Here is a 14,658-nt window from a genome sequence, read left to right as displayed (position 1 = left end):
ACTTGTGTTTGCTGCCTCTTGTCCCTGTCTCTTGTCCCATTGCTGTGCACCTCCAAGAAGGGCCTGGCTCTGTCTTCAGTGTGTCCTTGATCGGGCAGCTGTAGACAGCAGTAAGGTCTCCCCTTCCCTTTCTCTTCTCCAGGCTGGAAAAAGTCCAGCTCTCTCGGCCTCTCTTGGTAGCCCGCGTGCTTCTCTTGCTGTCGTGTGCTTCTTGGTATGTCTAGCCCCTTTACTAGTTTGGTGGCCCTCTACTAGACCTGCTTTTTAAGACATTTCTTAGAAATTCATAAAAGCAATTTTGTGAAGTATTTTTTTAGTTTGGCATGTGTTTATCCTTACAAGTCTGCCAGGAGAAACAATAAAACACTTAAACAGTAATCTTAAATACATTCAGATTATTTTATGCAACTCTTCAGATGATGACTGTTAATTTACAGTCATTTAAAATAATTAATTTACAGTTATTTAAAATAAGAGCATGAAGTAATATTAGAAGTATTTTTTGTCTCAGCTACCCCTTTAGTAATGTTGACATATTTTCAGTGAAGAATGGTGGAGGTATGAATGGTAGGGTACTCTGACAGCAGTTTTAACGATTGTCAGTATCAAATGAAGAGTTTTCTTCCATCTTTCTCAAAGTCATTTACTGTTTTTAAGATACAATGCCTTTTGTTAAGTAAGCCTCCAGAAATGTTGTGTCTGGGGGTTTTGTTTTGGTATGAGATATGTTCTTGTCTTGTAACTAATTCAGTCACCTGCTGAAATTAAAAATTTACTAATTACTTTAAGGCAAAGACTAAGCATGAGAATTAAAACCTAAAGTTAATTTGGGGAAAAACTTGTACAAAATTATTTTGTGTCATTTATGAAGGAGTATCTTCTCAATCTGAACTCCATATGTATAGTCTACAATATTAAAACATTCAATAATAACAAAATTTAAAAAGCAAAAATCACCCAGTAATTTATTCACATTGTGTCATACATTGAGGGCCTACCTACAGAGAATTTCTAGGGAGAAGTCCTAACCTTGCTGAAAAAAAACCAACAGTATGACCTTAGGTAACATTCAGATTTTTTTTCCTGTTTTTAAAATGTAGTAACTTGTATGAGCCTAAATTTAATTGTATCAAAGAATATGTATATGGTTTTTAGTTAGGTTATTTTTACAAAACCATACTACAGCACCAGGTGATAACTGATTGTCATAGACAACTGGACATTTGGTGTTAATGCCATTGTCTCGGTTTGTAAAATACTGATCAGTTATTTTACAGGTAAATGACAAGGAAAGGAAAAAAGTGCAATCTTCATAAAAATATAAAGAAACACATACCATATTGTAATTTGCAGGGATTTTTGTAACTTAAAGATAGTGACTGTAATAAGTACAAACTGAAAGAAATGGTGACTTTTGTACACAGTATTTCCCAATAATAAATGCCAAGTACTTAAATGCTATTTGTCCTCTGTTAAATAAAGTAATACAGGCTATTGGGAAAAAATCCCTGAATAAGTGTAAGAAACTGTTTAGGAGACTATGGTGGGAAAGAATGTATTCTTTAACTACAGTATTGAGCTAATTACAGGACAGTATTTTTTTTATGTACATAAAAGGCAAACATGACACAGAGATAAATAGTTCTAGATCTAGTTAAGTGTTTTATATTAGAGTAATGTTTAAAGTTCAGTGATGAGGCAAAATGCATATTTCTAAAACTATTTTAGGTATTTTTCACAGTTCCAGTTATTTACTAACACATACATAACATAAATGATCAGTAAAACAGAGTCCTTAAGTCGTCTGACAGTTTCTTGGAGGTTCTTTTTATTCAGTCATTTGGCCAAATCACTATTATACCAGGTTGATGCTTTAGACACTGTGTCTAGTTGAATAGTATGAGCTTTAGCTGATCAAGGCTGTTGCAATTCAGGAATTGTACTGAAGTGATCCCATCAGAACACTAGCGCAGAAACACTAGTTTTCTGTGCTTGAAAATGAGATAAGTTGCAAATGTGTGTTTATATGCTCAGCAAATGAAGTCTTTGAAAACTATACAATACATAATTCACATAATGCAAAAGCATTTAGAAATCTGCTGGTCGAATCATCATAGTCGTGGCTTTGAGAGAGTATCCCGAGCCTTTCCAGTAGTACCACTTGATACCGTTGAATTTGTTGTTGTTCTGTCGTAATGGATAATACATTCCATTGAGGTTAGAAGGACCACACGCATCAAACCACCATCCTGCAAGACAGAAAACAAAGAAAAACATCAGCAGATGAAAATGTTACAACAGGTAATTTTTAACAGTATATAAGGACGCTTTGTCCTGAAATGAAAAAGAAATCCAAAACCAGGATTTCATTCTTATGATTTGGAAGTGTCAGTATAAAATATGTCCCTCAAACTCAGCAAGGAAATCTATTTATGTATTCATTACATATTCTTGACTCTTATGTAACACATAGTAGTTTAAAATTGAGAAGGGAAGGCCCTCAATCAAGCTTAGTTTATGATCGAGATCAAACATTGTTGACGGTCTCAGGGCAGAGCTTGACTTGAACTATAACAATATTGAGTCGTCTTTGTTTTTTATCCATTCTTTGGTAAATTCCTATTCTTCACAGATTTAAACTCCTTTCTTAGTTGTTTTTAGAGGATTAGTTCAGTTATCTGTTTCAGTTCCCTGTGCAGATTAGTTCAAAAACCCTGTGCTGAAACTTTGTACGAAGGAAAAGGAGAAAAAAGCAAGCCAAACTTGTACCCTTGTGGTCCTGACCTGTTAGTGGGTCATAAGCAAAATTTATTTGTATTAATAAGATAATATTTTTATACTTCTGTTATGATGGCGATAATGTGTGTGTTCTGTTTTGTAGGGCAGTAATCCAATTATCCTTTTGGATAAACTGAAGCTGTCTTTTGTCTTGCAACTTGTGCTATAGGGAAACAAACCATTCCTTAAGAGATAACAGGAAGAGAAGTCAAATTTACAAAGCAGTTTGTATACATTTCAGAATGTGGAATTCTAGATTGACAAATCATAGAGTGGCTTGTGTGGTTCCAGATAAAAATACCACCTAAAACTCCAATAACTAGTGAACAATCATTAGAAAAATGTAGATATCTCATAATTGTGGTGTATCTTAAATTTATATGTTGCCATTTCATAATTATATTGAAATATGGAATTAAATTTATGTACCATTCTGTGGCATATACAGTATACAGCAACTTTGGGGCTTTTCTTCTCCTCTGGATAGTTAGGAAATTGGTTTGTGCCTAAAGAATCAGGACACATTTCACTGACCAACTGAATCTCTAAAACAAGGTTTTGCCGGGGGGTGGGGGGGTGGGGTGGTTAAGTGTTTTGATCTCTGAGACTATGTTATCTCATTCCTTGGAAGAATCTGCTGTCACTCTGTTTAGTTCCCCAATTACAGACTTTCTTGTACCTCAATTTGAGAAACTGTTTTTTTCTCCAGTTTTAACTTCTATTTTTTAACTAACCTTTGTCCAATGATAAAATATTTCATTTGGAGTCACCGTACTAGCATTTCTATCTGTGAGTTTTGGACTTCTTCAATAGTCAAAATTCACTAAGTCAAAATTAGTACTATTTATCTCACAGACAATTTCAGTGCCAATAAAAATAGGAAGAATGAGAAACAAAAAAACATTCCTACCTCCTGTTAGCATTTGTGAACATTTGCAAATACATTTGTCATTGTCTGCATCCTTTGTGCTAAAATCATTTCCTGGTTGGCTTATACTACTTATTTTGCCCGCTGTCCCAGTAAGTCCTTTAAGGTAGATCCTGTAGAAGTGAAGAATGGAAAAACAATTATTATGTGGAAGTTAACGGTAGTTGGTCTGCAAAATAATGATGGAATAGTTTGCAATAAATATCCTGTTCAAATAGTTCAGTTCTCTTCTGGCCAATGTACTGTTGTAAGCTGTTTTGCAGCATAATGTTTTCATATGAGTGGAAATGGTCAGCACAATATTCCAATGAACAGCCTTCACATTTTTAGAGATGACTGTTTTGTTCATGTTATATTAGAAGAAAATGAGAGCAGGTAGATAATAACTCCTGGAACTTTTCATATATATCATTCATTTCTTAATACTGTAAGTAGATTGTGTGCAATTATTTTTATTAATTGAGTTCAAAAGTTTAAACCAATTTTTTTTTTTATTCCTATTTTGCTGTTAGCACAACATGGCAATGTAGCATTACAACTTTGCATCTATTAGAGGTAACAGCATTACCTGGACTACTAATTGCCAACTAGTAACTGATATTTTAGGAGTTTCTCAATATTTCCCTTTCCTAAATACTCTTCCTTTTCACATCCTTCACAGATTTATTAGTGTTAATAGAACATAGAATCATTTAGGTTGGCAAAGACCTTTAAGATCATCGAGCCCAACTGTTAACCTAACACTGCCAAAACCACCACTAAACCATGTCCCTAAGCACCACGTCTAAACATCTTTTAAATACCTCCAGGGATGGCGAATCAACCACTTCGCTGGGCAGCCTGTTCCAATGTTTGACAACCCTTTTGGTGAAGAAATTTTTCCTAATATCCAATCTAAACCCACCCCAGTGCAACTTGAGGCCATTTCCTCTTGTGCTATTGGGTACCTGTTACTTGGGAGAAGAGACTTGACACCCATCTCTCTACAACCTCCTTTCAGGTACTTGTAGAGAACGATAAGGTCTCCCCTCAGCCTCCTTTTCTCCAGACTAAACAACCCCAGTTCCCTCAGCCATGCCTCCTAAGACTTGTGCTCTAGACCCCTCACCAACTTTGTTGCCCTTCTCTGGACATGCTCCAGCACCTCAGTGTCTTTCTTGTACCTTGTACCTCTTGACCCAAAACTGAACACTGTATTTGAGGTGGGGCCTCACCAGTGCCGAGTACAGGGGGAAGATCACCTCCCTAGTCCTGCTGGCCACACTATTCCTGATACAGGCCAGGATGCTGTTGACTGTATTGGTCACATGGGCACACTGCTGGCTCATATTCAGCGGGCTGTCGACCAACGACTGCAAGTCCTTTTCTGCCAGGCAGCTTTCCAGCCACTTTTCCCAAAGCCTATAGCGCTGCATGGGGTTGTTGTGATCCAAGTGCAGGACCCAGCACTTGGCCTTGTTGAACCTCATACCACTGGCCTAGGCCCATCAGTCCAACCTGTCCAAATCTCTCTGTAGAGCTATCCTACCCTCAAGCAGGTCGACACTCCCACCTAACTTGGTGTCGTTTGCAAACTTACTGAGGGTGCACTTGATCACCTCATCCAGTTCACTGATAAAGATTAAACAAAATAGAGGTATTTAAGTTTGCTTCAATTCCCTGGCAAGTTAAGCTTTCAGTGAGGCTGCTATTGTTTGTATCTGCTTACACAGATGCAAATGCAGTCTTGGTGGGGAGAGACACAGGGCACTGAACTGGGGAGGCGATTACACAGCTATTACTGTGTTATGTGGAATTGGAAGGACTTGAACCCCCTCCTCCTACAGTATCTCTTTGGTGATTGCATTTCTGAATCTAATAGCTCATCCTTCTCAGAGATATTCTATTTAAGGGTGTGATCTGACTCTGAGGAGAACTAACTTGGCCATGGATCAGTCCTTTTCTTGCATGTAATTCTCTGCTTATGATAGAAGTTGTCTTTTGGTAGTTTAACAGATTATTTTAACCCAAATTTATTCCCTATTTGAAAATATTAAGAATGAATGAAATTTTTATTCATTTAGGTTTCAAAAGATCAGCTCATTACAGATTTTCTCAAAAATCTCTTTCAAAAAGTTAAATGTTCTATTTATTCTTAAGGTGAGTTCAAAATTCTGTAAGCCAATTTCTAACATAAATGGTATGAAAGGTTCCAAGTATATAAACCTAGGCTTGACTTTCAAATATCATTTGAAGTCAATGTAAGCAGAGAATTTTCTTTTTTTTACTATTCAATTTTTAAAAGAAGATGAGAGGCAATAGTTGTAAATTGAAATGCGAGGTTCTGACTGGATATCAGGAAAACCTTTTTCACCATGAGGACAGACAAGCAGTGGAATAGGTTGTGCAGTCTCCACCTTTGGAGGTTATCGAGACCCAACTGGATAAAGCCCTGAGCAATATGGCTGACCTCATAGCTTTGAGATCAGGAAGTTTGACTCAAATGAAGTCCATTCTGATCTCAGTTTCTCTATAAATCTATGAAATTTTAGTTTTATGACCCAACTGATAATCTTTCCAGCATTCAGAATGTATTAAAGTTTTCAATGTAATGAAAGTTATTCTTAATTCAGTACTTTCTTAGGTTTTTTCTTTTTCATAATGTTAAGTATCTTCTTTAATCCACTGCATTCTACGATGCATTGCATGTTTGGTTGCATTTTAAAATAAAGTATCTATTTACAGACGACCATCTTAGTTTTCAGTAATTATTTTTTAATATTGTAAGTGGACAAGGGTAATGACCCATTTTGCAAAGGTTGCCTTTATAAGTATTTTAAAGCATTACTTTAAAAAAATCTCTGCTGTAGATTCTGACTGTTTCCAGATGAAAAAATATTTGCTTTGGAGTTGAGACAACTGTATACTACTAAGGCGTTGAGATCCAATGTTTTGGAGGAGGGAGATGCTGATAGTTTTGGATTGCTTTGCATATAAGACTTGAGTTGAAGTAACAGAGAGCATCTGTCTTATGAGGAAAGCCTGAGAGACCTGGGTCTGTTTAGCCTGGAGAACAGAAGACTGAGAGGGGATCTCATCAATGCTTATCAATATCTAAAGCATGGGTGTCAAAAGGATGGGGCCAGACTCTTTTCAGTGGTGTCCAGTGACAGGACAAGGGGCAATGGGCACAAACTGGAACACAGGAAATTCCATCTCAATATTAGGAAAAAACTTCTTTACTTTGAGGGTGACAGAGCACTGGAACAGGCTGCCCAGAGAGGCTGTGGAGCCTCCTTCTCTGGAGATATTCAAAACCCACGTGGATGTGATTCTGTGTGATCTGCTTTAGCAGGGGGGTTGGACTAGATGATCTCTGAAGGTCCCTTCAAAGCCCTACCATTCTGTGAACAGCATCAATTCTCTCAAGTGTCAGACTGACTTAGTTTACAACAAATAGCTGCTAAGAATCTTGGAGAAATTAATCTAAATTCAGGTAATTTTTCTGTCCAGTCACCTAAAGCTCCAGGAATCTGTAAGATTCTTATAAAGAAACATTTCCTGGACTATGTAGTAGGAAAGCATCTGTTATACTGTAGAGTCTCTCATTTCTTCTATAACCAATCAAACAATGTCTACTGCTTTTACAGAGAAACTGGAGAATGAAGTATGAATTGCCATATATTTCAGCTGTGGCCGATACTGTTTCAAAATGTATAACACTGATACTATTTAAAATGTATAATACTATCATAATATTTATTTATATATAAAGTATGTATTTAAAACATATGTTATTTCCTATTTTAACCAAATATGTAAGAAGAAGTTGTGAAGCCTTACATTTTACAGAATGATGGGAGCATAACTAATTGGTCTATTAAAATCTGGTGTTTAAACTGACAAGTTTGTAGGGGGTGAAACTGGACATTTGCTATTAGCTTCATTTTCACTGGTAGAATCGTTATTCTTTGAGAATCCAATCCAGTGGGTCATGGAAGGAGAAGACAGCATTACCTCACTGTGCCCTTCATGATGACAGTACAGCTCCCACTAGCCACTGACTTAAGTGGAAAATCTCCTTGCACTACTGTTCATCTTAGTCATCCACCTTCCAGAAATGTATCTATTGCCCGGAATCAGGATTTGATAGCAACTGCAGACATGTTCCTATTGCTCTGAATATTGTGCACTGCCGTCTGCGATATTGACAAGTATATCCTATATCATATCATCTTGTGTGTTACTCTCACCCAGTGTGCACTAGCAAAATATACATTGTCTCCGTTGGGGAAAAAAAAAATACTATTAACACCGTTTTAAGCAATAGCTGAAAAATGGAGCAAACATTATTTTCTGTGTGAATTGAAAAAAAAATCATAATTTGTATGAAATAAGGTCATTTATCTACACAGTCTAGAATGATTATTATCAGCTCTTTTTTTATTCAGACCTGATTTTTCTGCTTACCTGTATTTTAGTTCTTCATTTGCTAGAGAGAAGTGGTCATACAGTGAATATGCCTCATTTCCTTCCCAGTCTTTCAGGTGTATTTTAAGAACGTAGCGCTTCTGATTAGTCAGTTGAGAAACAAACTCATTTCCCAGCCAGTACTCCCCAGCAGGATCACCAAATCCCTGTAATTCAAGTTGTATATTTAAATAGCTTTGGCTTGTTTTTTCTTTCAGTTTGAAACGATAACTTTATCTGTTTTTAAGTTTAATAGTTTTCAATCTGTCAACTAAGAATTTTACTGTCTCTGTGAGGGTTATAGATCTGTAATATTTCAAAAAGTTAATTTCAGCAAAGACAAACTCAGGAATTGGAAATAGTGAATTAATATTACTTAGTAGATTTGAAGCAGTTTCTACTGTTGCCACTAGAAACACAAATATAAATAACTAAAAAAATGTGGACATATCATGGAACAGTTGATTAAAGAAAAGTGAGTTTTCTCTTTAAAAACAAACATCACACTTGCAAGTCTGCTGAGGCAAACAACTCGTACTACTCTGACATTCCAAAATGAACATCTAAGGACAAAGACTACTTCTAAAACCTGCTTACATTCTAAGGATGCTATTAATATAACTTTATTATATCAGATTTGAGATAATAACTAATGTTAAGGCTTCAGAAAACATTGCTTACCATCTTGTACTCTTTCCATGTCCGGTGAAAGTCCACACTGCCGTCTTCACGTCTCTGAATAACAGTCCAACCACCTCCACCAGTTTCCATGTCACAGTAGGCCTAACAGAATAAGCATGTAACAGCGTAAGTACAGGGAGTCATGGGAAAACAAAAATAGAAAACATGTACTTTGCATAATTCTGTATCATAGAATCATAGAAGGGTTGGAAGGGACCTTGAAGATCATCTAGTTCCAACCCCCCTGCCATGAGCAGGGACACCTCCCACTAGACCAGGCTGCTCAAAGCCCCATCCAGCCTGGCCTTGAACACCTCTTCCAGGGGTGGGGCACCCACAACATCCCTGGGCAACTTGTTCCAGTGTCTCACCACCCTCAGAGTAAAGAATTTCTTCCTAATATTTAATCTAGATCTACCCTCTTTCAGCTTAAAACCGTTACCCCTTGTCCTATCACCACACTCCTTAGTAAAGAGTCCCTCCTCTGTAGAGTGGCATGTTTGAAATTGTTCAAGTGCAAAATGTGTATTAACCTAACAATGCTGTTTTTCATAGCTTTCATACAAATCAGTTGTTGTTGTCCGCAAATAAATGTGTTTCCTAAGTATATATCACGCTTAACAGAATACAAATAACAATTTAAAAATATCTGATAGCTGGTGTTAAAGGAAGAAAAAACTGAATGTAGCTTCTGATTCTATACTTCCCTCTTGCACTGATATTTTTGTGAGTTCCCTGATGAAATATTTTTCCTGAAAGATGGTTTCACTCCTCCAGCTTTTTTTTGAGCGATCCATTCAAATTTCCCGTGGTTTGTCAGAGTTAAATTCAGGAAGTAAGCAATCTGAAATATGTTTTTATTTCCACTGTCATTGTCCTATACTTTTGCAGACGGTCTCACCCCAAAATTAAATTTAGGTGTAGAACTACTATTACCTGAAAGTTAAATCTTGAAGCCATGTTGTTATATATACAGACTGCAATGAATATCTTATATTCTAGAACAAAAAAGTAATGACTACAAGATGTTTCCAAATATTGATAACTCATCTTTGATTTTGCCAAGTTATTGCTAAACATTTTAACTGTTAGACATCCTCAAAATTAATTGAAAAAGTATGACTTCAGAGAAGCCAGAGTTTCCTTCTGTTCTGTGGCAGTGGTTTGTGTCATTTTAGGAAGTAAAGTTCCTAAACTCAGCCAGAGCCTTACCATTCAGAAAGGAGTTCTGAGATGATTAGGGGACTGGAAGACCTCTCTTATGAAGAAAGACTGAGGGAATTGGGTCTTTTTAGTCTGGAAAAAAGACGGTTGAGGGGGGACCTGATCCATGCTTATAAATACTTAAAGGGTGGGTGCCAGGAGGATGGGGCCAGGCTCTTTTCGGTGGTGCCCAGTGACAGGACAAGAGGTAACGGGCACAAACTTGAGTATAGGAAGTTCCACCTAAACATGAGGAGGAACTTCTTTACCTTGAAGGTGGTAGAGCACTGGAACAGGCTGCCCAGGGAGGTGGTGGAGTCTCCATATCTGGAGACATTCAAAACCCACCTGGATGAGTTCCTGTGCAACCTGCTCTAAGGTGTCCCTGCTCTGGCAGGGGGGTTGGACTAGATGATCTCCAGAGGTCCCTTCCAACCCTATGATTCTATGAACTGAAACAAATAATAAGAAATTGAAGAAGTCTATATAAATCTCATGTAGATTTTTCTTACCAGTAACAATTTTATAAAGTTTATGTAAATTTGGGAATATCATTTTTTCCTCACCAAAAAATTTCATGTCAGTCATCTATAAGTGCTTCTAAAAGATGCCGGTTTTATGGCCTTGGAGAGGGAAATCCTTTTCTTTCTTGGGTGGAAAGTTGAGAAGGTTATTGCTGTTTGAGATTTCAGTGTATGGTTTCTATCTGCTGTACCTCGTGGTTGCACACTTGCCCCCTGGAACTAGCTAAAAAGTGAAAATGCTTTTTACCACCTCTTAAGTAAGCATCATACAGTGAAATGTTGTGCTTTCAGGCCTGACTGGCAATCCGGAACCCTGTCTTTCACGCCCTCGTATGTGCAGCTTCGCTCATGAAATCATTCCTTTGCTTTCCAGATCATTTCCCGAGAAATCAATTCGCTGACTAAACAAGATGAAAATATTTACCATAAAACTAGGAAATTCAAATTTACATACACACTTGGTTTTTTTAATTTGGGAAAAAATAAAATCAATGAATAAAAATGGTAGTAAAGATTACAGGAAGAAAATTAATGAAATAAGTTGATCTGGTTTTATTACTTTTTACTAAAAATACTTAAGTGAATGATATATATTCATAAGTAATTTTAAGGATGGAGATACACTTCAGTAAAATGAAGATTAAGGAAAGGATTTGCTTTGTTTAACATAAACCCAATAAATTGCTGTGTCAGTCTGCAGAGGGAACGATTTCTTCATGATGTATGTGAAAGATGAGGGGAGAGGAAGCATTTATTTGGACTATAAATTCTTTTTTTAAAAAATCTTCATTCTTCAGTAAAATGATATGCATATGAGGCTTTCTCTAACACTCATTACTAGAACAGAACTCTTCTGACCTTTCAGCCTAGCCTGGGTTTTATATTCAAAAGGAAGAAATGTAACATTTCATAAAACAAGTAAAAATAGATACCAAGATTAGGCAGGCAGCAGGAGTCTTCAAACAGATGCCAAAAAGAATAAAGAGATTAGCCTCTCAAATTACAACAAATTGGCAGGGGGAATATTTGATTTATCTTGTGAACTGCTTCAGTACCTACAGTTCTAGCAGCTGTAGCACTGTTAGAGCTAAGGTCAGCCGTTTATATTTTTCACCTTCAGCTACAGATCAGTGCTGTATTTTTGAATATACTGTAATGTACATGTAACCAGAAGTAGTCCCCTTTCCAACAATGATAAGCGCATAAGCTGTGAGCAGTCAATTTGATGTCTTCACTGCCTAGGAAGTTGACTTTCAGAGCAAGTAGTTTTTCTTCTTTCTTCTTGTACACTAGGATATTTGGAGTACAAGTGTTTTCAGACCTCCTTTCTGAATGGTAAGGCTCTGGCTGAGTTATCAGGATGAAGATCCACTACAGTTTTTATACCAAAGCAAGTGCGGCTGCCACATCTGTGCGGTGTCTCTTTGCATTACTTTTGGCTGTTGTCTGAACAATTTTGGATCATGATGCTTGATGATTTTGTATGCTGTTGTCTCTAGCTCTTAGAGATGCGACTAGATAGGAATAGCGGTCTTAGTTTCCTTGTTGTGGAAAAAATAACTGCATGCATGGATTTTAATGTAATTTAACATAATACCAGTTACCAATGAAAAAGACAGATGATGAGACTTCCAAAAATCACAAAAAAACCCACCCTCATCTGACTTCTTACTGTATTGGAGAAGCTACACGTTTGTTCCTTTTTAATGCTTGGGGTTAGAAACAATTTGTGTTGTGTGTACTTTAAACATAAAGTCTATGGCATGGGCTGCTTTTGAAATGAGTAGCTAGTTGTCTGGATGATCACTTTTTAGGAAAGTTATGCAAAACCATTTTGTCGGTAAATTCAAACTTTGCCCAAATCACTTTCTGCAAGAAAGTTTTGGTTAAAAAGGCCTTGCCTCGGAATGTGTGTTGGTTCTGGGACGAAAACTCAGCTCAGCAGGGGTGAAAATAGGGAAGAGCTTAGCCACTGCTTCAGCCACTGTTTGGCGATTTGGGTTAATATGTTGGTAATAGTTATAGTAACAGTTGAGCTAATATATTAGGGTCATAGAGACCCAACTCTTCTGCCTGGTTAAGACCAGGAGGTTAATTGGTTCGGATGACTGCTGTAAACATGAAGCTATTTACTTTTCATGGGTTTGCCCCTGCCATTTTTCCTCGCGTCAGCAGTCCTTTGCTGGTTTTCCTCAGTGTTTTTAAAAGGACTTAGCTTTTGTCCTGGTGCAGAACAGGAAAGCTTGAAGGCTTGAAAATATTAATGGAATGAAATAATTGTTTTCCTCTCAGCTCCCGTATGTAATTCTTTAGTTTTGGATTATGATGGGAGACAAATTAGTAAAGTGGGATAAGTTACAGATTACACAGAAGTTGTTTATAAGCCTGTTGGGAGGTCAGAAGGTGTTACAAGAGGAAAAGACAAAAACATAAACAGCAGTGCAGCACTTTTGGCAAATAAAAAAGGTCATTCTGTTTCCTGGTCCGAGTGGCCATCCACATCATAAACAGTTGAAAATGGTTTAATGTGTTGATTATCCCTAAACCTTCACTTCCCTTGACAACTCCTCTTATGCATTTGTATTTGTATTTGTATAAAAAATCTGCATCAGATTAGAACCTTTTAGTCTTTTATTTTCATGTCATACCATAAATCATATCATACCATAAGTTTTCATGTCATACCATAAGTAAAAGCTTCATTGTCTTTTTCATTCTATCTGAAGTGGGCAGAATAAGATTAAAAGTCTTTAGTATTATTAAATGAATGACTAATTTAATTATAACATTTTAGCTACTCTTTTTAACCTAGTCAATTACCAAAATGGGTATTTTTGTTAAGTGTTTTAAGCCTCCATATTCAAATGTAAAGCATTGTATATGTATTTTATAGTCCAGGAAATTTGCGATTGTACTTTTGTTTCAGGGATAGAATATTTTAGTAAGTTTTAGTTTTGTAGAAATGTGCATTTCTCTGGCTTCTCAGATCATATAAATTGCCTAAACATTTATGGCTTTGAAACTGCAGTGTTAAAGTTTATGACAGAAATTTTCATTCTGTAGTATGTCATGCACTTGCGTCTGCTTTTAGAAAATGTGCATGCTCTGTGTATTATATTTGATAGTAAAATTAAAACCAAAGGTATAAGTTTGAGGCAAGTAATATTTAGAGATTTAAGGAATGTAACCCTTTCAAAGATGTCTAACAGACTGATGCAATCTATTACTTTAGAGATGCAGTAGCTTGCATCTCCTTTAGCATTTAAAATTGTGATTGTAGATATCTTTGCTATTTAAATACCAATGTGCTTCATGTGTAATAAAACATTTTATTGCATCTTATGTAACTAATTTTCCCGTGAAACAGATGTATTGAATATAGACTAGACTACTCCAAAGGAAAACCAGCCTCCTTTTTTTTTTTCCTTAAGAGAAGCAGACTGCAGATATCATAATTTCTTTAGATGATATCTGCAAAAATTCCACAGTTTATGTATTGTATTTTATAGATCTTACCCAAACAAATTGCTTACTTCCTTTATTTGAGAGCTTTGTAAGGGTAAAGATCACAAAGTCTGGCTTGGGCTAGATGAAGTTCTGGCACTTCAAAGACTAGTCACTGGTGAACTTAATTTCTAAACCTTTACTATCAAAACTTGGGGAAAAAAATGCTTTGTCAGACTTTTACCAATTACTTTTCCACAAGCGCCCTCATTTTTCTCTGCTTTTTACACTTTCTGTTAGTTTTTTTTTTTCCCCCAAGTATTTCTGATATAATAAAGTAGAGCCTTAGGAATCCCATAAAATGCTTCCGTTCTTGTAAGGAAATGCTTACAATATGAAATTATAAAATAAAAACATTAGGAAAACGAAATATTTTTCTAACAAATATATTAAGCATTTTTGTTTATATGCAAATATCCCTTAGCCTCCTGTGTGTCCCTGCTCTGCTGGAAAAGTTGGAAACAAACGTTCACCGTTTGAGCCCCACTCCTCAGAATGCTCACTGCAGTTTTTGGTTCTTTATCCTCACAGGACTTTTCTCCCTTTCAGATTTTATTGATTGTTTCAACTGAATTATACTATCAGAAGCTT

At 36.5% G+C, this 14,658-nt stretch overlaps 2 protein-coding genes across 4 annotated transcripts in view; one reads left to right on the top strand and one right to left on the bottom strand.

Moving 5' to 3' along the window:
- Positions 1 to 14,658, top strand: part of MCPH1 (microcephalin 1) — a gene marked incomplete at its 5' end in the record, with an annotated part of 134,459 nt that overhangs the window by 52,478 nt on the left and 67,323 nt on the right. The gene's annotated exons all lie outside the window — the stretch shown is intronic.
- The window catches only part of ANGPT2 (angiopoietin 2), a gene marked incomplete at its 3' end in the record, with an annotated part of 43,375 nt that continues 30,134 nt past the window's right edge, over positions 1,418 to 14,658 (bottom strand). For 2 of the 3 annotated variants that reach the window (XM_082480420.1, XM_082480421.1), the window contains exons 6-7: positions 8,837 to 8,938; positions 8,152 to 8,322 (exon numbers count right to left, since the gene is read on the bottom strand). In XM_082480420.1, the coding sequence (XP_082336546.1) occupies positions 8,152 to 8,322; positions 8,837 to 8,938 (273 nt within the window). Of the gene's footprint in view, positions 2,250 to 3,688; positions 3,820 to 8,151; positions 8,323 to 8,836; positions 8,939 to 14,658 lie in introns of those variants that run through there. The other variant, XM_082480422.1, reaches the window with a different exon arrangement.

This window comes from Vanellus vanellus (genome assembly GCF_965231255.1).
Source record: "Vanellus vanellus genome assembly, chromosome: 3".
Classification (NCBI taxonomy): Eukaryota; Metazoa; Chordata; class Aves; order Charadriiformes; family Charadriidae; genus Vanellus; species Vanellus vanellus.
This window is presented reverse-complemented; position numbering and strand designations above follow the sequence as displayed.